Below are 24,574 nucleotides of genomic sequence, written 5' to 3' on the forward strand. Positions count from 1 at the left end.
TGTACGCCCCAAATATGTATGACGGTGCGTTTTACTCAAAATTTCTGGCTGAAGTCTCCTTGATTTGCCCTACCCATGTTTTGATAGGTGGTGACTTTAACTGTGGCATTGATCCCAGTGTGGATTATAACCCACCCAAAAATCAACCACCCTCAAAAATGGTAGGAGCCACAGTCGAACTGTGCACTGATCTTGAGCTGCTTGATGCCTGGAGACTATGTAATCCACGTGTAAAAGATTTTACTTTTTTCTCACGTCCTCATTACTCCTTATCAAGAATAGATTACTTGTTTGTTTCTAGATCAGTTCTGGACAGGACTCTGACCTGCTCAATTAATCCATGTGTCCTTTCTGATCACTCATCAGTGTTTATGGAGTTGTTACCACTTTATTATGATCCAGTAACAAGAAATTGGCATTTAAACCCAACTTTGCTGAGTGATCCTGAATTTATTAAATATTTAGAAGACCAAAGGGAACTATTTATATCCAAAAATGACACACCTGATGTTAGTGCCTCTACTCTGTGGGAAGCAGGTAAGGCATTTCTCAGACGCTCTATTTCCTTTTCAGCAGAAAAAAAGAACGTCCTCAGCAAACAATTTGAACTTCAACAAGAAGCGGTTACCTTGGAGCGGGACTTTAAACAGTCTCCATCCACCTCAGTATTGAAAAAATTAGATGCAGCCAGATCTGCATTAGATCAACTATTTACTCAACAAGCAGAAACAGCAATATATTATGCAAACCATAGATTATGTGAATCTGGAAATAAACCTGGACGCCTTCTCGCCCGACTTCCTCAAGGGAAAAATGGGCCCTATGCAATATGCTCTTTGAAGGACAAAAAAGGTGATGTACACTTCGAAACTAAAACGATCACTAAAATAATTAAACAGTTCTATCAAGAACTCTATTCTTCTGAATGCCATGATACAGCTAATCTCTGTGTTGCTTTTTTTGATAAATTGAAGCTTCCTGTGTTGTCAGAGCAAAGCAGATCAGATTTGTGCAAACCCATTGCAACCCAGGAGGTTTTGCAGCCTATAAGATCTCTGCAGGGTGGGAAGGCACCAGGCCCAGATGGGTTTGGGCCCGATTTTTACAAAAAAATGGCCAATCATGTCGTCAACCCTTATTAAATATGTTTAAAGAATATTTTGGACTGGGTATACTGCTGCCAAGTCTAAATGTAGCCCACATATCCTTAATTCTGAAAAAGGATAAACTCCCTGATTTATGCACATCATACAGGCCTATTAGATTGCTCGGGGCAAATGGAAAGAGCTTGTCAAAGATCCTGGCAGGGAGACTAGAGAATGTGATGACGGCCTTGGTGAGGCCTGATCAGATGGGATTTATAAAGAATAGGTACTCCCATTCCAATGTGCGACGACTTTTGAACATCTTACAATATTCACAGGATGCAAATTAAAAGGCTCTCGCAGTATCTTTAGATGCGGAGAAGGCATTCGACCGGGTGGAGTGGGAGTATCTATTTAATGTTTTGGGCAGGTTTGGTCTGGGCCTGGAATTTGTTAGGTGGGTTAAATTGCTGTACAGTGCCCCCGCTGCGAGGTTCTTGGTAAATGGCTCTACTTCTGAGCTGTTTCATCTGGGTAGAGGAACCCGTCAGGGCTGTCCCCTTTCCCCCTTATTATTTGTACTGGCAGTGGAACCATTAGCGGAGGCTATAAGAATCAACCTTGAGATTTCTGGAATTCGTTTGGGAAATATTGAATACAAAATTTCACTCTATGCTGATGATGTTTTACTATTTATTACTAAACCAGAAACATCTATCCCAAAATTAATCTGTTATTAATCAATTTGCTCAAATCTCAGGGTATAAAATTAACCTTGTCTGAGGCCTTGCCACTGGGGGTTCAAAGGTCTGGTTGGGACCCTGCTGACTTTCCCTTCAGATGGTCAACCACAGGTTTTGCATATTTGGGCATTAGAGTATCTGCAAATACCTCTGAGTTGTACAAATTAAATTTCAAAGCAGTTCTGGACTCAATTAAGAGTGATTTGAATAGATGATTTGACCTCCCACTGTCCTGGATAGGTAGGATGAGTTTAATAAAAACGAACATCCTCCCCAGGATACTTTACCCTATGCAAATGCTACCTCTTAAAATTAATAGAACAACTTTCTCTGAAATTGAAAACTGCTTATCCAAATTTATATGGCATGGGAAGAAATCTAGATTTAAGATGAAGATTTTACAACTTCCAATTGACAGGGGGGTCAGGCTGTCCCAACTTATTATATTATTATTGGGCATGTCATGCCAGGTTAATATCAGGGTTGTTACACTCTTTTTTTACACCAGTCTGAACCGCATGTAGACAGTTGGTGTTGTGAGCCCTTTTCACTACTCTCTCTTTTATCCACAGCTCTAGCTGAGCATCAGGTCGGGGTTAGAAACAATAACTTACTTCTTATAACATTAAAAGTTTGGCATAATATTATGAGTCACATTTGGAGAAGGAAATATTCAAGTGCAATGCAGCCACTTATTAAAAATAGAGCCTTTCACCCCCGGTATGAGTCTTAAGTATATTTGATAACTGGTATCACAAAAATTTTAAATTGGTTTGTGATTTGTTTGAAGAAGGTAGGTTTGTGTCCTTTAGACAAATACTAGTTAAACATAATATCTTACGGAAGGACTTCTTTGGTTTCCTCCAATTAAGACATTTTGTACAATCGTCACTTATTTTTCCGGATGACCAGCCAATCTTAAACCCCTTAGTTTCTGCTTAAGTTTAACGAAGGTCCTGACCATAAAAAAGAAATTTCTTTCTTTTTTTTTTTTTTATAAGCAACTAATGATGCTAAATCCTCTCACAACTGAAAGGTCCAAAATTCATTGGGAAATGGATTTGGGGGTTGAACTTAGCAGTGAAACATGGTCGATGGCTTTTTCACTAATAAAAAAACATTTATCTTCAACAGACTCAGGGAGAACCAATTTAGAATTCTTCACAGGCTACAGCGTACTCCACAGTTTATGCATAAACTTCACTCTAAATATTCACCTCTCTGTATAAAATGTAACACAGTTGTGGATGACAACTATCATTGTATGGTAAATGGACTAGTTCTTATATAGCGCTTTTCTACTCAATCAGAGCACTCAAAGCACTTATACAACCTGTTTTGCATTCACCCATGCACTCCCATTCATACAAGCACTTCCATCATTAATTAAGCTAAGTGCTTTTTTAATTAACTAGCATTCACACGCATTCATACTCCGACAGAACGGTCGGAGAGCAACTTAGGGTTAAGTATCTTGCCCAAGGATACATTGGCATGTAGCCTGGAGTAGCCAGGATTCGAACCGCTGACCTTCCGATCACTAGGTGACCTGCTCTACCTATTGAGCTACAGCCACCCTTTGTATCTGGCAATGTGCATTGATAAACAGGTTTTCAAAATTGTTGCCATAGAACTTTGTTCTATTTTTCATCAAACAACTCCTATGGATACTAGGTTGTTTCTTTTTGGCTTATCTGTGCATGGCCTGATCCTGATGCCTGAGGAGATGATGTTACTACGCAAACATCTACATCTGGCAAGACGCTGAATTCTGTTACAGTGGATCCAAGGACAGCCCCCTGCTGTTACACAATGGTACAGAGAGACATTTAGGGTCTTTCCAATGGAGCGCCTCAGTGCCCTAATAAAGGGCAATTTGGGTGCCTTTTATAAAATATGGCAACCCTTTTTGGATTATTTACCTCAGGATTTAAATGATATACTTTGCAAAGGAGAGTCACATTTTATTTTTACATAACCTGTGTTGAGTCTACTTTATTTTATGTATGTTCTGTGTTTTTTCCTTTCTCTCTCTTGTTATTTTTTCATAAAAAGTAAATGTTCAATAAAATCTATTTAAAAAAAGATGGAAGCTGCCATTATTCCAGGATCCACATGTTGTTTTTCTGTCTTTTTCCACTCAAAGCTTCACAGTGAATATCAGGATGTTGTGTTTCTCTGAAGCTCAGTTCAGCTCAGATGATTCAGTTCATGTCAGCTGCAGTTCGTTTGCTGCAGATGAGACAAACTGTGATATCAGAGAGGAATCACTGAGCTGCACTGACCCAAAACATCAATTTACAAACTGCTCAGAGACATTCACACATTATTGTCCAATGAACACAAGTTTGGTGAGCAGCCAGAGTTCATCCTGACATTTATTTTACTGCTGTTAGAATGATGAAATCACAACTAGACTTTAACTTGTCTGTGGTGGCATTTGGACAATTAAATGATCCTTTAGAAACTAGATGGAAATTTCATTATTTTCCAACATTGATTTTTCTGTGGTTCAGACTCCGATGAAAAGACAAAAGTCTGTAAATCATTCATTTATTGATCCAAATGATTAAATATCTGCTTTGTTTTTTTGTTTTTTTTTAAACCTTTATTTTACCAGGTAAAAAATGTTTGAGAACTAGTTCTCATTTACAAACATGACCTGGCCAAGAGGCCCCAATCAAATTAGGTCCACTACACATAAATACACATAAATATAAACATATAAACATACAATCATACCAAAAGCCATCAATCAATCAATAAAATCTGAGATTTAACATGGAGTATGCATGTAAGTGATGGCAACTGGATAAAAACATTAATGAGAAGAAGAGTACACGAGTTAGCGAAAAGGGAGAGAGTTGACATTAACGTGTTTGTGTGATTGTACGCGTGTATGAGTATATATAGGAGAACGTGTATGTTGGTATGTAAATTAGTGTGACCTGGGGTGGTCAGCATGAGCAACAGTCAACTATAATCTGTTGAGTTTTATGGTTGAAAGTAGTAGGAGATGTTAAAGTTGCAAGTTTGAGGGAGGTTTCTAAAGTATTCCAGTCATGTGCTGCTGCAAAACGAAAGGAGTTGCAGTCAAAAACAGTAGAGGTTTTGGGAATGGTGAGCTTAATGTATTCACTTGACCTTGTTCGATATTTATTGTGAGCTACATGAAGAAGAGATGACAGATAAGGTGGTGTCTTGCCCAGGATTGTCTTATAGATGAAGTGAAACCAGTGATGGAGCCGCCGGGTATGAAGGGAGGGCCAGCCCAACCAGTTTGTAGAGGTCACAATGATGGGTGTGGAAAGGTGCGTTAGTGGCAAAGCGGATGGCTGAGTGATGAAGAGTGTCCAGTTTTTTGAGAGCAGTGCTTGATGCCATTTTATAGATGATGTCGCCATAGTCCAGAATTGGGAGTATTGTCATTGACAAGAGCATGCTTTGTTCTATAAAGTTGAGAGAAGAGCTTCTCTTATTTGTCCCACTCAGTTGGTCATGTGATCCAGCTGTGCAGCATCACTGACATCACTTCCTCATTTGGTGTTTTCAGCTCCTCCATCCTCACATCTCTCTCTCACATCCTCACTGAGAGGAGCTCAAACATGAGGAAGAGATGCAAGTGAAGGAAGCAAGGAGACACATTAGTAACATGAAAAGCAGCCACAGTGTTGATGTTCAGCAGTCACCATGGCAACATCAATTTTGTTACACATTGATCCTAATAATCCTGTCAGCCTCATCTGAGGATCTGCTGTGTTATTACTAAGATTACAAAGAAAACTCTCAGTGCTGACGTCACTCTTTAATCTGTGTTCACATATAGAGCGTCATTATCACACTGATGAACATTAGTGCTGAAACACTGCAGGAAATGTGTCATAATGTCAGGATTATTGGATGTGCAGAGTTGTAGTTACTGACAGTGACCACTGGAGGGCAGTGATCCTGATAGTTTCTCTGGAACAGTCCAGTTCATCCACATTTCCCAGAGAGTGTGTTTTGCTATCTTTGTGGGGAATTTCCATTGACTTCCATTCATTTCTACAGCCTAAACCTTACCTTTACCCTTTTCCTAACCCTAACCATCACATACCTAACCCTAACCCTAACCTAAACTCAATTCATACCTTAGCCCTAACTCTGACCCCTGACCCAAAAACAGGGTTTCCCGTTGTGGGGACAAGGTTCCAGTCCCCACAAGGAGCAATTGGTCCCCACAACGTAGTATATGTCAGGAAAATTGTCCCCACAAGGTATTATAAACATACGCACACACACACACACACACACACACACACACACACACACACACACACACACACACACACACACACACACACACACCACACACACAGAGGGAGAGAGAAGAGAGAAACAAAGAGAGAAAGATGCAGAAACAGGAAGAGAAGAAGAAGAAGAGGACAGGAAAGAGAGTAAAGTAAAAGTGTGAGACAAAGCACAAACACCTTATTTTATACTCTTAAAGATGGTAACTGCCCACTTACCTTTGACCCCTCCTAATTTACATAAAGTACCCCTAAAACCTGAAACAGACCAATCACCTTTGGGCTAAACTGGTTCCACTCCCCTTTGTGCAGCTTCTAACAGCTGTTAACAGACTAATAAAATACTTCTCTCAGCTGAACCTACCTCCCAAAAATGTTCCCACTGACAGCTGTTAAAACTCCCACTATAAAAAACTCATTAGGGCACTTTTATCTAATTTATTCCCACGCTTTATTCATAATAAACAAACACAGGTGGGTCTTGAAACCCAAATTTCAGGGTGAAGTGATACAAATTCCCAGCACTGGCAGCTGGATGATGGAGTGTTGAGAGGTAGAGAGAAGGTGGAGCTGCAGAAAGAGAGGTGATGCTGGCTGCTTCAGGGAGGACTCGGTGTATTTGATGAAATCCTAAAACTCACACAGACAGGAGCAAAATAACAACACTGTAAAATAAAGAAAGAAAGCTGCTCAGTGTAAAAATAAAACTGTTAAGTTGCACAAGTTAAAATATTGACTTGACAAAACTTTATAATTCAGACTTTTCAGTTAACATTTTTTTCTTGGGTCAAGTTGTTCCAACTTTTCTCCAAGTGTAAATATTACACATCTCAGTGAAGCTGTTGGGTCAGCTTAATGTTCCTGTTTGGGTCCAGATGGCTCAGCTGGTCTAAAATATGAAGCTAGCTTTTTTCTTGGTCCCACTCACTGTTCTCTCACAGAGAGTTGGTCTAACATAATATTACAATAAGATCACCCCAAACATTAAATACACAACCGTTTATTTTTAAAAGATTTTATTTCAAACAAACATGAAGGACAGAAACGCTTAAAAACTGACAGCAGTAAACGTTTCTGAATACCAACCATAAGACAGCAGCACAAACCATAAAGTACAACATCATAATCACAGATATGTGGAATGATGGAGGCAGCTACATCAACATATCCATAAACACTGATCCGTGTCTCCATTCCTTCACATATTCCATATTTCATACTGAGAGTTCACAGAAGACCAAACATCAGCCCCAAAAAGCTCTGCAGTCCAAATATGTGACGAGTCAGACGGACATGAATCATACAGAGAAGAGTGTGAGCTCTCAGCAGGTCAGCTTCATCATGTTGTTGTTCCAGGACCATCACTGAAACTGACCAATCACATTTCTGTGACTCTTTGTGACTCAGGAAAAAAGACTGGAGAAATATTAAAGGCTTCAGCTCAACCTAAGCTGTAAAATGAGTGCTGTTTAATGCAGAGTGGATGTGTCTGTATTACATGAGTCAGGTAGTACTGAGTGTCCACAGATGGAGAAGATGTCCCTTAAATAGATTTGACATGGTTTTCATTGTCAAAGAGTATTTTAACCCATAATTTTAGTAAACTGATCTGAATCTGAGTCGTTCTGTTGGCTAAACTGAACCAAACTGTGACTGAAAAATACTGAAAAATATACTAACACTGACTTCTGTGAGCATTTCTGTTTTAAAGGGTTTCTGCCAGCAAACTTCACTTTTGTCTTTTTAAAGCTCTGAGATCACAACAAGTTTCAATGATGGGCTGGAACAACATTAATTATGCTGTTAATTAATGATGATGTTGAAACAACAGCAGGGGTAGATACCATGGAGGCTACTTGTGTCTGTGCTGCAGCTCAGCCGTCCACGCCTGAGCTAACTGCAGCTCTGTAACAGTTTGATCAGCTTCAGTCCAGCTCTCAGAGTCACTTTGGTTCTCAGCACCTACATTAATGCCAGCAGGTTTCTGCAAGTCTAAAAACTCTCTGATCTGCCTCATGTACCTCCAGTTCTCTGGATGTTTAGTGCTGAGAGTGCAGAGCAGATCAAACACAACACCAAACTCTGCAGCAGCCCCCCTCAGACATCTGCACCCTCCAAAATGACTTCAGCTGATCCAGGGACAGCCTGCTCCTCCACCAGGTCCTCCATCCTCCCTCTGATACAGGACTCCACGGGAGCGCTCCTTCATTAAGATAACAATAAAAAGTTTATAAACTGGTCAATAGTGTGATCATCACATCAGACAGCAGAGGGTTAAAACACTGGCCACATTCTGAGGTCATCATGATCATCAAAATCAAGAGAAAGAAATCAGCCTTTGACAGCTTCCAGCTGTTTGAGTGTGATTTCTAATTTTCTAAGGTGCACTTAAATGCAGCACACAGTCTTTGTGGTGTCTGTACTTGTGTAGATGTGGTGACCACAATGTTCAGTAACAGGACAGTGATGCTGGTCTGCAGAAACATGTTTCTAAAGACACTTCAGGTCCAAAATGATCCATTTCTGATGTTATATATTCATTCAATATTTAATGGGTTTCTAAATGTTTTCCTCCACATATTTTTAAATCATTAGAACCATGAGACTGATCAGTTATTAGAGGTGTGATCAGCTGTTGAGTCTCCTTTGAGGAAGTTGTAAAGCATTTCACAATAAAAGCCTCAATGATGAAGCTGTTCTTATTATTGTGTCCCTTTCATTTTCTTCTTCGTCCCCTCTGACTTCCTCCTCCTATAACTGGGACTCCTCTTCCTCACATTACTGGTCACATGATCTCTAAATGTAGAAAGAGGAGAAATCAGAGTGAACTTTGCTGTGAGACGCTCTGTTGGTCGATGAGTTTCATCACAGAAATCTGATAACAAGGAGAAGTAAGTTCCACACTGACAGGAGCAGGAAGTACTGTTTCAGTGTTGATCATGTGACCTTTAGACTCACACTGATACGAGTAGTTTAGCTGCAGCTCTGACACAACAGTGCTGCACAGCTTCATTGTTCAGGTGTGACAGAGAAAATGATCAGTTTGTTCATCGCTGCTCCATCGAACAGCTTCAGACTCACATGAACACTGAAGCTGGACACAAACAGCCTGATACTGTGGATGATTTCAGTGTGTCTGCAAACATGTGACTAATTCAGCTGATTGAGTTTGACTGTGAAACCACAAACTTCCATCAGACATTTCAAACTGATTCAGCACTTCTCCCAAACCTCCTCTCTGGGTGCTTCCTTCCTTATTACACTTTCACTTCATTTTCCTCAACTTGGTGTCAGATGATCGTCTCTGTGTGAAGCTCCATATGCAGATTTTGGAAGCAGTTTAATTCCAGCAGAAATCTGATGCTCCGTAGTTCACAGTAACAGAGAAGACTCAACAAAGGAGACCGACCAACAGTTCAAGTCAAGATATCATCAGAGGTATTTTGAACTGTATTTGGAAACTCTTTAAAATGTGGATTTGCTTGTGTAGCTGTCGTGGTCCTGGGTCAGGGAGCCCAGTGTTATGTTCCTTTTGTGTAGTTCTGTTGTTGTTGTGGTGTCTGTGTTTCTGTCTCCCTGTGTTCGTGTGTGTTGGTGTCTGTTATCCCTCTGTGTGTCAGTCTCCCTAGGTGTCAAGTCTGTGTGTACAGTGTTAGGTTACTTCCTGTCTTATTTTGGTAGTGTCTTGTTTCTTGTCTCGTCAGTGTAATTTGGTTCACCTGTGTTCCCTCCTGTTTCAGCTTCCCTCATTAGCCCTGCTGTGTATTTAAGTCCTGTGTTTTCTCTGCTTGTTGTTGTGTTGTTGGTGTCGTCATGTTGGAGTGTTTGTGTGATCTTATTTTGATTTGTTTTGATTTATGCTCTACATCTGACTCCCACAAAGATTTTGGTTTTTGTTACACAATAAACATCTTTTAAGTTATGTCTGTTTCTGGAGTCCTGCATCTGTGTCCATCTCTGTCTGTCACACCGTCCAACATGACAGTAACTTAAAGTGCTCAACATTACTGCAGTATTTTCCTTCAGGACTGTCTTGAAGTACTTCTGCTGTATTTCAGTACTTCCCTTATTCTGCAGTTACTTCATCCAGTTACAGGCTCAAAGTTTGACGTCTATAATCATGTTTGAGTGATCTGTGATGTCCAGTTCTCTCAGACTTTTAACAAAGATGATCCTATTTTGAACAGTGATGAGCTGAACTGTTGGAAAATGTTCATCCTCACACTGCAGTCTGACTGACACTGAGATGAAGCAGGAAAGAAGCAGCTGATATTTGGAAATGATGAAAGGAGGATTTCAGTTGATGTGCACGTGAATGATGTGTGTTTCCTCTGCAGGTGAAGGTAGAAAGTGTGTGTGAGCTGATGTGAATTCAGCAGCATGGATCAGTGTGAGGACAGAGAGGAGGGAGTCCCTCCCTCTAAAACCACTCTGTGTGGGGAACATGAGAGCCAGACCAAAGCTCAGAGGTGAGATGACCATCTCTAACTGTCCATGACTCTTCTCCATGTCACAGCTCAGCACTCACATCACTGCTGCATCATTATTCACAGGAACCAACCTGAACCTGAACCTGAACCCAGCTGTGTGTCCTTAAAGAGCGACGTGTCAAAGGATGATCCTATTGACTTTAAATCAGGTGTTCCTCCTCGTGCAGAGAGGTAATGTGTGTCTAAATGTTGTTCCTGACTCAGTGTTTCTGAATAAATTCTCCATCATGTTTAATGTCAGCTCAGCTCTTTTTCACACACATTTCTGTGTTCATATGTGAAGCGGTGTGTGTTGGAGTTTGTTGCACAAACACAGCAGTCAGAGTGTAAAGAATGGATGTTGTAGGAGGTGTTTGTGTAGTGAAGAGGCTGAGTGTCTGTAGGACTGCAGCTGCTCCAGCAGGGGGCGCCTTTGAGCTGTGCTTCAAACACAGGAGACACCTTTGTGAGTCTGTATTTGATGTCCTGCTGACACGTTTGTCTTCATGAAGGTTTATGGATCATTGTTCTATCCTCACATGTCTGAGGGGCTGTAATGGTTCATACGTTGCTTCCATGTGAGCATGAAGGTTTCAAACAGTAAAAACAGTGGAGTGATTTTCAAATCAGTAACTGTCAGGCAGTCAGTGTAGGGACTTCAAATAGGTGGAACCATTTCTCTCCTTCTGGTCCTCGTAAGCATTCTGGATGCAGTTCTGAATCAGTTCTAGTTTCTATTTCTAACATTTGTAGGTAGAACAGAGAGCAGAATACTGCAGTCAGGCCTTCTAAATGTAGAAGCATGTATTAGTTCCTCTAATACGCAGAGATAGAAAAGATCACACTGATTATTTTTCAGCTAATAAACAGATTGATGGAAGGAAATGCTGAGTCTCCTAAAGACATTTCCAAAGAGTAGCAGGCATTTGTTGAAAGGAAGCAGAGCTCGAATTGATCAGTGCTACTTCCAAACCAAATCATTTCACACAGTGCATTCGATCTATAGTGTTTTAGTGACTCAGAGGAAGTTGTTGAGAACTGGGAGCTCAGCAGTGAAAGCACAGAGAGAGAGACTGTCTTACTCCAGGGCACTTCAGCTGAAAGGAAATCTTTGTGAAGGAGTTGGTGAGAGCTGTTAGGACTAAACCACAGTGAGCTGAAAGCTGTGAACAGCTGCAGACTGAGCTGTAGATTCTCAGTGGGATCACTGAGGGCTGCTTTGCTGCTACAGGGAGTCATCTGCTTCACTCTTCATCCAAACATCACTTCATGGACTTTGAGCTTGTGTTGGTCCCTGTGTGGATGAGAGCTAATTCTTCATGATTCCTTCACAGAGTGGATCAGGAGAGCTCAGAGGTTCCCAGTGGTCAGTCTGCCCAGCAGCATCAAACACAGCTGGATTCCATATTTATGGTTTGTACATGTACAACAACTACTGTTACATCTGTTCTTTCAGTCATCTCCATGCTGCACTTTGTACACCAGTGGATTGCACTGCTCACCATTGTTACCAAAGATGTCTGCTTCATTAAGTAAGTAAAGTAAAAATTTATATTTATAGCACATTTCAGCAACAAGGCAGTTCAAAGTGCTTTACATCATAAGAACATCAAACAAATGTGCAGTAAAATCATTAAAAGCATCAATCAATCAATTACACAATAAATTGTCAAAACATCAGAATCCTCACACAAAATCATTAAACCATCAAGCAGATACACATGATAATCATAGGGAGATCGTCAATGTGTTAAAAGATATTTTGTTTAGAGCAGCTTTCACCCAGGTTTGTTTGTGGAGTACTAATCAAAGGCAGCTCTAAACAGGTGGGTTTTCAGTCTTGATTTAAAGGAATTTAGTGTTTCGGCTGTAATTTTGCAGTTTTCTGGGAGTTTGTTCCAGATTAAAGGTGCCTAAAAACTGAAAGCTGCTTCTCCATGTTTGGTTCTGGTTCTGGGGATACAAAGTAGACTGGAACCAGAAGACCTGAGTGTTCCAGAAGGTTGATATGAGGATAGTAAGTCTTTAAAGTATTGTGGTGCTAAACCATTCAGCGATTTATAAACCAATACAAGTATTTTAAAGTCTATTCTCTGCACTACAGGCAGCCAGTGTAAGGACTTTAAAACCAGGGTGATGTGCACTATTTTTCTAGTCTTGGTGAGAACATGAGCAGCAGCATTTTGGATTAGCTGCAGCTGTCTGATCGATTTTTTTTGGCAGACCTGTGAAGATACTGTTGCAATAATCAGTGCGACTAAAGATAAATGCATGGATGAGTTTCTCTAGATCGTGTTGAGACATTAATCCTTTAATTCTATAAATGTTCTTCAGGTGGTAGAAAGCAGACTTTGTAACTGTTTTATGTGTCTCTGAAGGTTCAGGTCTGAGTCCATTACTACACCAGATTTTGGGCCTGTTCACAGGTTTCTAAATGTAGTAGCTGAAGCTGCGCGCTGATTCTTGATCGTTCCACTTTAGGTCCAAAGATAATAACTTCAGTTTTGTTTATGTTCAGCTGAAGAAAGTTTTGACACATCCACAAATTGATTTGTTCTAAGCATCTGTTCAGTGCTTGGATAGGTTCTGAGTCACCTGGTGATAAGATGATATAGAGCTGTGTATCATCTGCATAGTTATGGTAACTAATCTGATTACTTGTTATAATCTGAGCTAGTGGGAGCATGTAGATATTAAATAGAAGGGGTCCCAGGATTGATCTTTGGGGTACTCCACATGTGACGCCTGTCCGCTCTGAAAAGAAGTTGCCTATTGACACAAAGAAGTTCCTGTTCATTAGGTAGGATTTGAACCAGTTAAATACTGTGTCTGAGAGTCCGACCCAGTTCTCCAGTCGCTTTAGTGATATATCATGGTCAACAGTGTTAAATGCTGCGCTAAGGTCCAGTAGAACCAGCACTGTGGTTCTTCCACAGTCTGTATTTATGTGGATTTCGTTGAACACTTTGACGAGGGCAGTCTCAGTGCTGTGGTGAGATCAGAAACCGGACTGAAAAACATCAAAGCAGTTTGTTATTGTTAAGAAGCTATTTAACTGTTGAAATACAGCTTTTTCAGTAATTTTGCTCATGAATGGAAGGTTAGATATTGGTCTGTAATTTTGCAATAGTGATTTATCCAGATTGTTCTTATTATTTACTTATTTATTTTTTTGCTTTTTTTTTTTTTTTTTCATTTTTGGCCACAGCGGCTTTTTGTGACAGTGGAGAGAGAGACAGGAAATGGGGTCGAAAGATACAGGGGAAGACACGCGGGCAAATTGGCAACGGGCCGGGACGCAAACCTGCGCCACCCGCACCACAACGACCAAACAGCCATTTTTCTCTGCCTTAGTTATGTTTGGGCATAGCATCGTTATTGGGGTTGGTGTGGATGAGCAGATTAACCCTCTACTTTTTGTAATTTTCTCTGTAAAAAAGTTGGCAAATTCATTGCAGGCCTTGGCAGAGTGGAGTTCAGGTGGTAAAGTCACAGGTGGTTTTGTCAACCTGTCAACTGTGGCACACAGGCCACGAGTGTTGTTAATGTTTTTGTTTATGATTTCCACAAAAAATGTTTCCCTTGCATGTTTTAACGAGGTGTGATAGCTTCACAGCCTTTCTTTGTATATTTCATAGTCAACATGAAGTTGAGTTTTACGCCATTTACGTTCAGCCTTTCAACAAAGGCTTTTTTCTATTCTTACAAGTGGAGCATTTATCTACTGTATGGGGATTTCTTTCTACCAGACACAATTTTCACTTTAACAGGAGCAATGGAATCTGTTATATCTGAGATTTTGGAGAATAAGTTATATAGCAGTTCCTCTACTGGTTTACAGCATGGAAGTGAAGTAGAGGAGTATAGTTGACTAAAAGTTTCAGCTGTGCTGTCTGTAAACAAGATTTTTGTGATAACATCTGTTTTTCTAAGCAAGTCAACATAGATTGTACTTTCAAAAACAACAGGAAAATGATCAGACAGAACAACATCAATAACAGAGACTTTGGAGATATTGACATCCTTGCTAATAATCAAATCTAGAGTGTGTCCTAAATTATGTGTTGGCTGTTTAACATGTTGAGTCAAACCAAAGATCTGAAGTACATCATTCAGCTTTTTGCCTCTTTGTCTATTGTGCTGTCAACATGGATGTTAAAGTCTCCCATAATTGTTAAATAATCATATTCAGTGCTTATCATAGATAGAAGTTCACTGAAGTAATTGAAAAAATTTGCCTCATATTTTGGGGTTTTGTATAGGGTTTGTGTCAGAGTTCGTTTGTGGCCTTTTACCTCAATTCCCAAATATTCGAAAGAGTCAAAGTTGCCCAGGCAAACCTTTTTACAGTTTAGTGAGTCCTGAAAAATTCCTGCAACCCCTCCACCCCTCTTGTTCTTTCTATTTTCATTTAAAAAACTGTAATTAGGGGCTGCTGATTCAATGAGTACAGGTGTTTCACTGTTGTCATCTAACCATGTTTCTGTGAGAAACATATATTATTCTCAGTAATGAAATCATTAACTAAAAGTCCCTTTGCTGATAGTGATCTTATATTTAACAGGGCCAGTTTAAGTGTCATGGGGGTGGATAGTTCTACAGCTTGAGGTTGCTTAAGGCAGGGGATTAATCTGAGATTAGATTTTAGGCCATTGGATTTCCTTGCTATTTTTCTATTAGTAATTCTGACAGGGATGCTCCTATATCTTACCGCCAGGGGGCCAGACGCTTTCTGGGTAGTCAGATGTTTATTAATGTCTGGACCCCTGTTTCAGACATCAGAAAGACAGAGTCGAAGTTGATCTGATAATTTTGATAGGCCAGAGTCAGGAGGTTTGGGACTCAGAAGGCATGCTTTTTGGGAACCATTTTCTCTGAAAATTAAAGAAATAAGATAAGATAGATAAGATAGTGTTTATTTGTCACATGCACAGTTATACACAGTACAATGCACAGTGAAATGTATTTTGTACCTGCAACCATATATACACACACATATAAATAAGAAGAATAAAAATAAAAAAAAGTAATTCACACTATACTCTATACTCTATATACTATACACTATACACACTTTTATAAATTATAATATTTACATTGTGCAATAATGGTCCAGTTAGGGCTCAGAGTTGAGCAGACGGATGTCTTGTGGGTAAAAACTCTTCTTCAACCTTTCAGTCTTAGCCCTCAGGCAGCGGTAACGCCGGCCTGATGGGAGCAGGGAGAAGAGAGAGTGTCCGGGGTGGCTGGGCTGTTTTAGGATCTTCATGGCCCTCAGCCTGCACTGCTTGGTGTAAATGTCCTGCAGGTTGGGGAGGGTGGTTCTGATGGTCCGTTCAGCTGAACGAACCACCCTTTTTAGGGCCATGAAGTCCTGCTTGGTGCAGTTTCCATCCAGGTGGTGATGCTCCCACGCATGATGCTCTCAATGGTGCAGGTGTAAAAGTTCCTGAGCACCTTGAGTGGGAGCTTGAAGTCTCTCAGCCGCCTGAGGAGGTAGAGACGCTGTCTGGCCTTCTTCACAGTGATGTTTATGTGATGAGTCCAGGACAGGTCCTGTGAGATGGTCACTCCCAGGTATTTGAAAGTGTCCACTCTTTCCACCTCAGCACCACTGATGACAAGTGGATGGTAGTCCCTCTGCTGCTTCCTGCTGAAGTCCACGATCAGTTCCTTCGTTTTGCTGACGTTGAGCAGGAGGTGGTTCTCCTGGCACCAGTTCTCCAGGTGGGAGACCTCTCTCCTGTAGGCTGTCTCCTCATTGTGAGAGATTAGTCCCACAACAGCAGTGTCGTCAGCAAACTTGATGATGACGTTGGACTCTGACGTGGCCTCGCAGTCATGGGTGTACAGTGAGTACAGCAGAGGGCTGAGCACACAGCCTTGGGGGGATCCAGTGTTGAGGGTGAGGGAGGATGAGGTGAGGTGACCCACTCGTACCACCTGTGGTCTGCTGGTCAGGAAGCTGTGAACCCACCTGCACAGGGATGGGCCCAGGCCCAGGTCCAGCAGCTTAGAGACCAGCCTGGAGGGAACTATGGTGTTGAATGCTGAGCTGTAATCTACAAACAGCACTCTCACATAGTTCCCCTTACCAGTGTCTATGTGTGAAAGGGTCTTGTGGAGGAGGAAGGATATGGCGTCATCTGTGGATCTGTCTGGCCGGTATGCAAACTGTAGTGGGTCGAGGGTGGTGGGCAGTGAGGAGGTGATGAATGTCTTGATGAGTCTCTCAAAACACTTCATCACCACAGAGGTGAGCGCTATGGGCCTGAAGTCATTGGGGCTGCTGGGGTGTGGTTTCTTTGGGACAGGGACTATGATGGACTTTTTAAAGCAGGTGGGAATCACACACAGTTTCAGTGAGAGGTTGAATATCACTGTAAACACAGGTGCCAGCTGGTCAGCGCAGGTCTTAAGGACACGTCCATTAATGCCGTCTGGTCCAGCCGCTTTCCTGGTGTTTACACGTCTAAACGCCCTCCTCACGTCGCGCTCCGTCACAGTGAGTGTCTCCGCCCCTCCGGCCGGGAGCGCAGCGGGCTGTCGGCTTCCCGACTCAAAGCGCGCAAAAAAGATGTTGAGTTCATCAGCCAGAGAAGCGTCGGCACTCACCGGGTGTGTGTGTGGTGCTTTGTAGTCCGTGATGGTGCGTAGTCCCTGCCACAGTCCCCTGGGGTCAGACTGTTGTAGTTGCTGTTCCAGTCTGCGGCCGTAGCGATGTTTTGCCTCTTTCACCGCTCTGCGGACGTTGTATGATGCAACCTTGTAGTCCTCCATGTTCCCAGAGGCAAGGCCGGAGTTGTAGGCAACGGTGCGGGACCTCAGGGCGTCGCGGACAGATTTATCCACCCACGGCTTCTGGTTGGGAAAAGTCCTGATGGTCCTTCTAAGTGAAGTGTCTTCAACAACTTTCCCAATAAATCCCACAACAGTTTCCGTAAACTCCTCGATGTCTCCGCCCGCGCTGCTGCGAAACATGTCCCAGTCGGTTGAATCCAACGCACCCTGCAGAGCGGCCTCTGTTTGATCAGACCACCGTGTCACTTCTCTCACAGCAGGGGGTTCCTGCCTGAGCCGTTGTTTGTATTTCGGCATGAGAAGGACAGAGGTGTGGTCAGACTTCCCAAAAGGCGGAAGAGGCTTTGCTTTGTAGCCATCTTTGAATGGAGAGTAGCAGTGGTCTAGGGTCCTCTCTCCTTTGGTGGGGCAGTCGATGTGTTGAATCAATTCCGGTATCACCTTTTTCAAGTTTGCACTGTTAAAGTCCCCGGCTACGATGAGAGCCGCATCACGCTGGTTAGCCTGATAGGTGGAAATAGCCTCATGTAGCTCGGATAGTGCAGTGTTTGTGTCCGCCTGAGGTGGAATATAGACGGCGCTGAAGATGACCGAAGTGAACTCGCGGGGCAGGTAGTGGGGACGGCATTTCAGGGTTAGGAGCTCCAGGTTAGGTGAACATGATTGTTTCAGAGGGACAACATTCCTACTGTCACACCAGTTGTTATTACTGGGTTCTAGTGAGCTATTCTGTGTTCCAGGGCTGTCCTGGAGGTCCACTGTTGAGCAGTCTTGTTTCCCAGTTGGTGTTGATAAGATATTTCCAGCTGGAGTCCTGTGGGGTGGCTGGTTATCCGTTTGTTTTGGAACAGTGTGATCCTGCTTGTCCTTCTGCAGTGGTGTCGTTGTTTACATTGTCCTGCATTGGGGGAGATGGCCTTGTGTTGTTAACAGCATTGAAGATGTTAGCAATGAAGAGCTTTTGTCCCTCTTTGTTTAGGCATAATCCATGTTGTCTGAAAAGATGGTAGTGCTCCCAGAAAATCGTGTGATTGTCAATAAAGTTCACAGAGGAGCATTCTTTAATAAGCCATCTATTAATCATAAGCAGTCTGCTGTAATTCTCATCTCCACATCCAACTTTTGGTATTGGTCCACTGATAAACATATTCATTTTCAGATTTCCAATTGTGCTTAGAAGATGGCTAAAGTCCTTTTTCAGAATTTCAGATTTCTTCTTGGCCAGGTCATTAGCTCCAATGTGAATGATAAGATTTTCAGTGCTTGGATGATCAGTGGTTTGTGGGACTATTTTCTCTGTAACATCCAACACAGTGTCATTAGAGAAACAGAGTACCTTTGTTTTCTTCGTGTTACAGAGACGATCAATACCTTTTACTGCTGAATCCCCGACAATGAGGACTTTTGGCATTAGTTTGGCATTCACAGAGAAAATGTAAGCTGTGACATTTACAATATCAGATTGGTTACAGTGTCCAAGATTTATTTATCTATTTATTTCTACTCCATGGGGTTGGTCTACTGGATAGGTGATGGAAGGTTTGGATACATTGTGCGACCAAGTAGGGACATTGTGGGTGTCAATTGGGCATATTTTCTGAGTAATTTTACGTTGCAGCATTTCAAATTTTCTACTACAGTGGTCCCTCACTTATTGAGGGGGTTGCATTCCAGAGACCATCATGGTAGGTGAAAATCCAAATAGCAGCGTTATAATTATTTTATTATTTTTATATGTTTTAAGGCTTTATAAAGCCTTCCCACACTCCTATAAACCTTTCCAACTCTCTTTCTACAACTTGAATGAAGAAGATGATGAATTATGTGGCTGTGCAGTACTGATGGTGATGAGATGAATGTGCAGTACTACACAGCCAAGAAGAGCATTACAGCTCTTCTGAAGGCACCACTTTATCAGGTGGTGCAGTATCGTCGCCCTTGGACATACTTCTATTTCTGCTAAAGATCTCTTTGTCCAATTGATGAACATAGTTATGGGGGGTTATATAAATACCTATATACTGCAAAATCCGGCAACATAGCAAAAACTCTCTAAGTCAGAATTAGATATATTTAAAAAAAAAAAAACACGGTACAGCGAACCTGCAATAAGTGAACTGTGATATAATGAGGGGCGACTCTGTAGTTGGAAAGTCAAATCCAAGGTCAGATTAAAGGTCAAAGGTCAAACAGAGATAATATCATAAGATCTGAAAGTTTTAGTGTTTCTGGTTTCAATGAAGAAGTTTTGGTTTTAAAACAGACCTTGAAGCATATCATGGAGACTAGAACCAACCAACAACTCAGCATCATTTTTAATCTCAGTGGCCTAAAATGAGTGAAGTTTGACTGCATTTATTTCATAAACATCTTTGATGTAGACCAGTAGATTCTCATTGTGATCTGATGTTTGGCTCTATGATTCAGTCTGATTGGGTCGTTCATATAGTTTTCTGTTCCAGCTGCTGGAGGACAACATCATCACTTTTGTGAAAAATGAACTGAAGAAGATCCAGAAGGTTCTGAGTCCAGATTACCCAGAATGCTTAGAGAGTCAAGGGGAGGGTGACACGGCCTTGGAGGGTGAGGATAAAGAGCAGAAGAGAAGCAGAAAGGCTTTTGTGAAGATCACACTGCACTTCCTGAGGAGATTGAAGCAGGAGGAGCTGGCTGACCGTCTGCAGAGCAGTAAGAGGATTTCTTTAAGCTGCTGCAAAAATAAAATATTTACTAACGTCTCAAGAGATGGACCAACACATTAGTGACAGGTCACAGGCCTGTTTGTGAAGGAAGACACCTGAAACACTTTAGTTAAAAAAGTAAGACATTTAATATATTCAAGAATCAGAAGATTTCACACATGCATGTGGAGACTCAGAGGAAGAGACAGGCCTGTGTGCGCACTCGCTCTCCCTCTGAGCAGTGTGAATTTTGATTTCGTTTTAGTTATAGTCTTTTGACGAAAATGTAATTTAGTTTTAGTCGACTTTTAGTCAAAATTATTTTAAGAATATAGTCGACTAAATCTACAGTCGATTTAGTCGACTAAAATATAAAGGGTTTAAAATCTAAATGCTTTTTCTTCAGTTCCCTTGAATTAGTCATTATACACACTTACACAAAATACTTTTTTTTTTTTAAAGTTATGCAATATTATTAATAATATTAACATTAGCGTTTCACCTGCTTCCCACACACCTGATCCTTAACACCACCTTACTGAGATAATCCGAGCGTTTTACAGCAGGACGCTCTGAAAGGTACAGGGCAGTGTTCAGGACTAAGATTAGGAAAGGCTAATCCACCGCGGTGTGGAGATTTTCTCTAAACACAAACGCTAAACTGGGAAAAACACTTTACCCTGCAAGACATTAAAATGCTTACCTTTGCATGGAGATCTGGGTGACTGGTTTGCAGATGTCGTTTAAGATTTGTCGTGTTTTTACCCGAGATAGTCGCCCCACATGGTTTACACATCGTTTTGTTGGTCACAACATCAAAGGACAAATGTGTCCACACATCGGCTCTTCTCTTTCTCCCTGCTGACATTGTTTACATAACTTAGTTCTATTGGAAATAAAGACGAATCACAGGCTAGTTTGTCCTTCCCGGGTTTAGAGCAAATTTGTGCATTTGCGTTTGATTGGATGTTTTCCTAACTTGTCCCGCCCTGTCACAAAATTAAATAAGTTCTGATTGGATTTCGTCCCCGCCAAGCATTTTCATCTCGTTTTCATTCGTTGACAAAAGTGTTAATTAATTTCGTTATTGTTTTTATCATTTTAAGTAGTTTTTATTTAGTTATCATCATGAAAAAAAGGGTCGTTGATGAAAACTATGATGAAAATATTTCGTCAACGAAATTAACACCGCCTCTGAGCCAAAGTAGATCTCTAACCATAACATCTTTATGCTGCCACTTATCTAAACATAAACAGATTCTGGGTGCTGTGAGTTGGCCTTCGTCATTTGTTCTTGGCCAAGCTGGATTTTCATGACCCAGATTTCTATCAGCGATACAGCCATGAAGCACGTCCTCTTCCTAATGTTTTAAATAGTCATACAGAGCAATCTCGTCCAGATTAAAAGAAGTTGTTTCAGTACAGTCAAAGTTAAGTGTATATTATATATATATATATATAAAAAAAAAATATATATATATATATATATATATATATTTTTTTTTTTTTTTTTTTTTTTTTTTTAAGAATTTCCTGTCACATGTCAGCGCAAACATAAATCTGCTCTGAAGAAGAAGTTCCAGTGTGTGTTTGAGGGGATCGCTAAAGCAGGAAACCCAACCCTTCTGAATCAGATCTACACAGAGCTCTACATCACAGAGGGAGGGACTGCAGAGGTCAATGATGAACATGAGGTCAGACAGATTGAAACAGCATCCAGGAAACCAGACAGACCAGAAACAACAATCAGACAAGAAGACATCTTTAAAGGCTCACCTGGAAGAGATGAACCAATCAGAACAGTGCTGACAAAGGGAGTGGCTGGCATTGGGAAAACAGTCTTAACACAGAAGTTCACTCTGGACTGGGCTGAAGACAAAGCCAACCAGGACATCCAGTTCATGTTTCCATTCACTTTCAGAGAGCTGAATGTGCTGAAAGAGGAAAAGTTCAGTTTGGTGGAACTTGTTCATCACTTCTTTACTGAAACCAAAGAAGCAGGAATCTGCAGCTTTGAAGACTTCCAGGTTGTGTTCATCTTTGATGGTCTGGATGAGTGCCGACTTCCTCTGGACTTCCACAACACTGAGATCCTGGCTGATGTTACAGAGTCCACCTCAGTGGATGTGCTGCTGACAAACCTCATCAGGGGGAACCTGCTTCCCTCTGCTCATGTCTGGATAACCACACGACCTGCAGCAGCCAATCAGATCCCTGCTCAGTCTGTTGACATGGTGACAGAGGTCAGAGGGTTCACTGACCCACAGAAGGAGGAGTACTTCAGGAAGAGATTCAGAGACAAGAGGCTAGCTAGCAAAATTTTCACCCACATCAAGACATCACGAAGCCTCCACATCATGTGCCACATCCCAGTCTTCTGCTGGATCACTGCTACAGTTCTGGAGGATGTGCTGAAGACCAGAGAGAGAGGAGAGCTGCCCAAGACCCTGACTGAGATGTACATCCACTTCCTGGTGGTTCAGGCCAAAGTGAAGAAGGTCAAGTATGATGGAGGAGCTGAGACAGATCCACACTGGAGTCCAGAGAGCAGGAAGATGATTGAGTCTCTGGGAAAACTGGCTTTTGAGGAGCTGCAGAAAGGAAACCTGATCTTCTATGAATCAGACCTCACAGAGTGTGGCATCGATATCAGAGCAGCCTCAGTGTACTCAGGAGTGTTCACACAGATCTTTATAGAGGAGAGAGGGCTGTACCAGGACAAGGTGTTCTGCTTCATCCATCTGAGTGTTCAGGAGTTTCTGGCTGCTCTTCATGTCCATCTGACCTTCGTCAACTCTGGAGTCAATCTGCTGGAAGAACAAAAATCAACCTCCCAGGCAGAGCAACACCTCTACCAGAGTGCTGTGAACAAGGCCTTACAGAGTCCAAATGGACACCTGGACTTGTTCCTCCGCTTCCTCCTGGGTCTTTCACTGCAGACCAATCAGACTCTCCTACGAGGTCTTCTGACCAAGACAGGAAGTAGCTCACAGACCAATCAGGAAACAGTCCAGTACATCAAGAAGAAGCTCAATGAGAATCTGTCTGCAGAGAAAAGCATCAACCTGTTCCACTGTCTGAATGAACTGAATGATCGTTCTCTAGTGGAGGAGATCCAAAAATCCCTGAGTTCAGGAAGTCTCTCCACAGATAAACTGTCTCCTTCTCAGTGGTCAGCTCTGGTCTTCATCTTACTGTCATCAGAAGAAGATCTGGATGTGTTTGCCCTGAAGAAATACTCTGCTTCAGAGGAGGCTCTGCTGAGGCTGCTGCCAGTGGTCAAAGCCTCCAACAAAGCTCTGTGAGTTATAATAAAGCGTTTTGCATTAAATACACTACAACCTTTTCAGTATAAAAGAAAAATATAACTTATTTTATTGTTTCATCAGATTGACTGGCTGTAACCTCTCAGAAAGAAGCTGCGAAACTCTGTCCTCAGTTCTCAGCTCCCAGTCCTCTAGTCTGACAGAACTAGACCTGAGTAACAATGACCTGCAAGATTCAGGAGTGAAAGCTTTGTGTTCTGGACTGGAAAGTCAACAATGTAAACTGGAAACTCTGAGGTCAGGAGCCTTAACATGTTCTAATTGTGATCATTTAAAATCTGTTTTGCGATTTGTCAAAGCATGTATTATTAAAATTTAAATTTCTGTAAAGATAGAGCCTTCAGTGAATTCAGTGTACATTATAATTTCAGTGAAAACACTGAGAAGCTGTCAGACATTTTTTTTCCTTTCATTTAGAAAAAAAACTTCACAGTTTCACACATTTAAAAATATTTAGCCTCAGAAGATAATTTCTTTTTACATGCTACACTGAAATATTATAACCTGAAATACAGTTTAGATGGTTTAGATGGATCAAATTTACTTCAGATGTTCATAATTTCTTGCACTGAAATAAAATACTTTATCTAAATTAGTTATCATCTTGTCAACATCGTAGTCTGAATGACTTTATGACCAAATACCTACAAAACTAGAGGACGCTCCCACCAGGTTCACGTCTGCTTGATGAAGGTTTTTTTAGTTGTATCTGTAATCACAAAACTTTATGCATTAAAGACACTGCAACTAGTTTTTGGTATAAAAGAAAAAATAAAAGGATATAAACGAAAGAATGTACAGAGAGTGTTTTGTTATGTCTAGTCAACTGCATGACTTTTATTTAAAAACATATCCTGTGTCTGCAGGCTGTCAGGCTGCCTGATCACAGAAGAAGGTTGTAAGTCTCTGGTCTCAGCTTTGAGCTCCAACCCCTCCCATCTGAGAGAGCTGGACCTGAGCTACAACCATCCAGGAGAGGCAGGAGTGAAGCTGCTGGAGCAGCTGAGACTGGAAACTCTCAGGTATGGAGAGGCCTGTTGCAGCCACAGACAGTGTCTGATAGAGGAGGAGCTTATTTCTGTTCTTTACTCTGATCCTGTGAGTGTTCAAATCACAGATAAATTGAATCTCTGTACAGAGATCGTGCACAATATTTCTTGGGGCAACACTGTTAAACTTG

General features: G+C 41.5%; 1 protein-coding gene across 1 annotated transcript in view; it reads left to right on the plus strand.

Annotated features, from left to right (window-relative positions):
• The window catches only part of LOC115798416 (NLR family CARD domain-containing protein 3-like), a gene marked incomplete at its 3' end in the record, with an annotated part of 189,410 nt that extends 164,993 nt beyond the window's left edge, over positions 1-24,417 (plus strand). Inside the window, exons 14-15 of the mRNA XM_030755267.1 lie at positions 23,458-23,631; positions 24,261-24,417. Of these exons, the coding sequence (XP_030611127.1) occupies positions 23,458-23,631; positions 24,261-24,417 (331 nt within the window). The remainder of the gene's footprint in view (positions 1-23,457; positions 23,632-24,260) is intronic.
• Between the last annotated feature and the right edge of the window lie 157 nt (positions 24,418-24,574).

This window comes from Archocentrus centrarchus, chromosome 2 (assembly GCF_007364275.1).
Source record: "Archocentrus centrarchus isolate MPI-CPG fArcCen1 chromosome 2, fArcCen1, whole genome shotgun sequence".
Taxonomy (NCBI): Eukaryota; Metazoa; Chordata; class Actinopteri; order Cichliformes; family Cichlidae; genus Archocentrus; species Archocentrus centrarchus.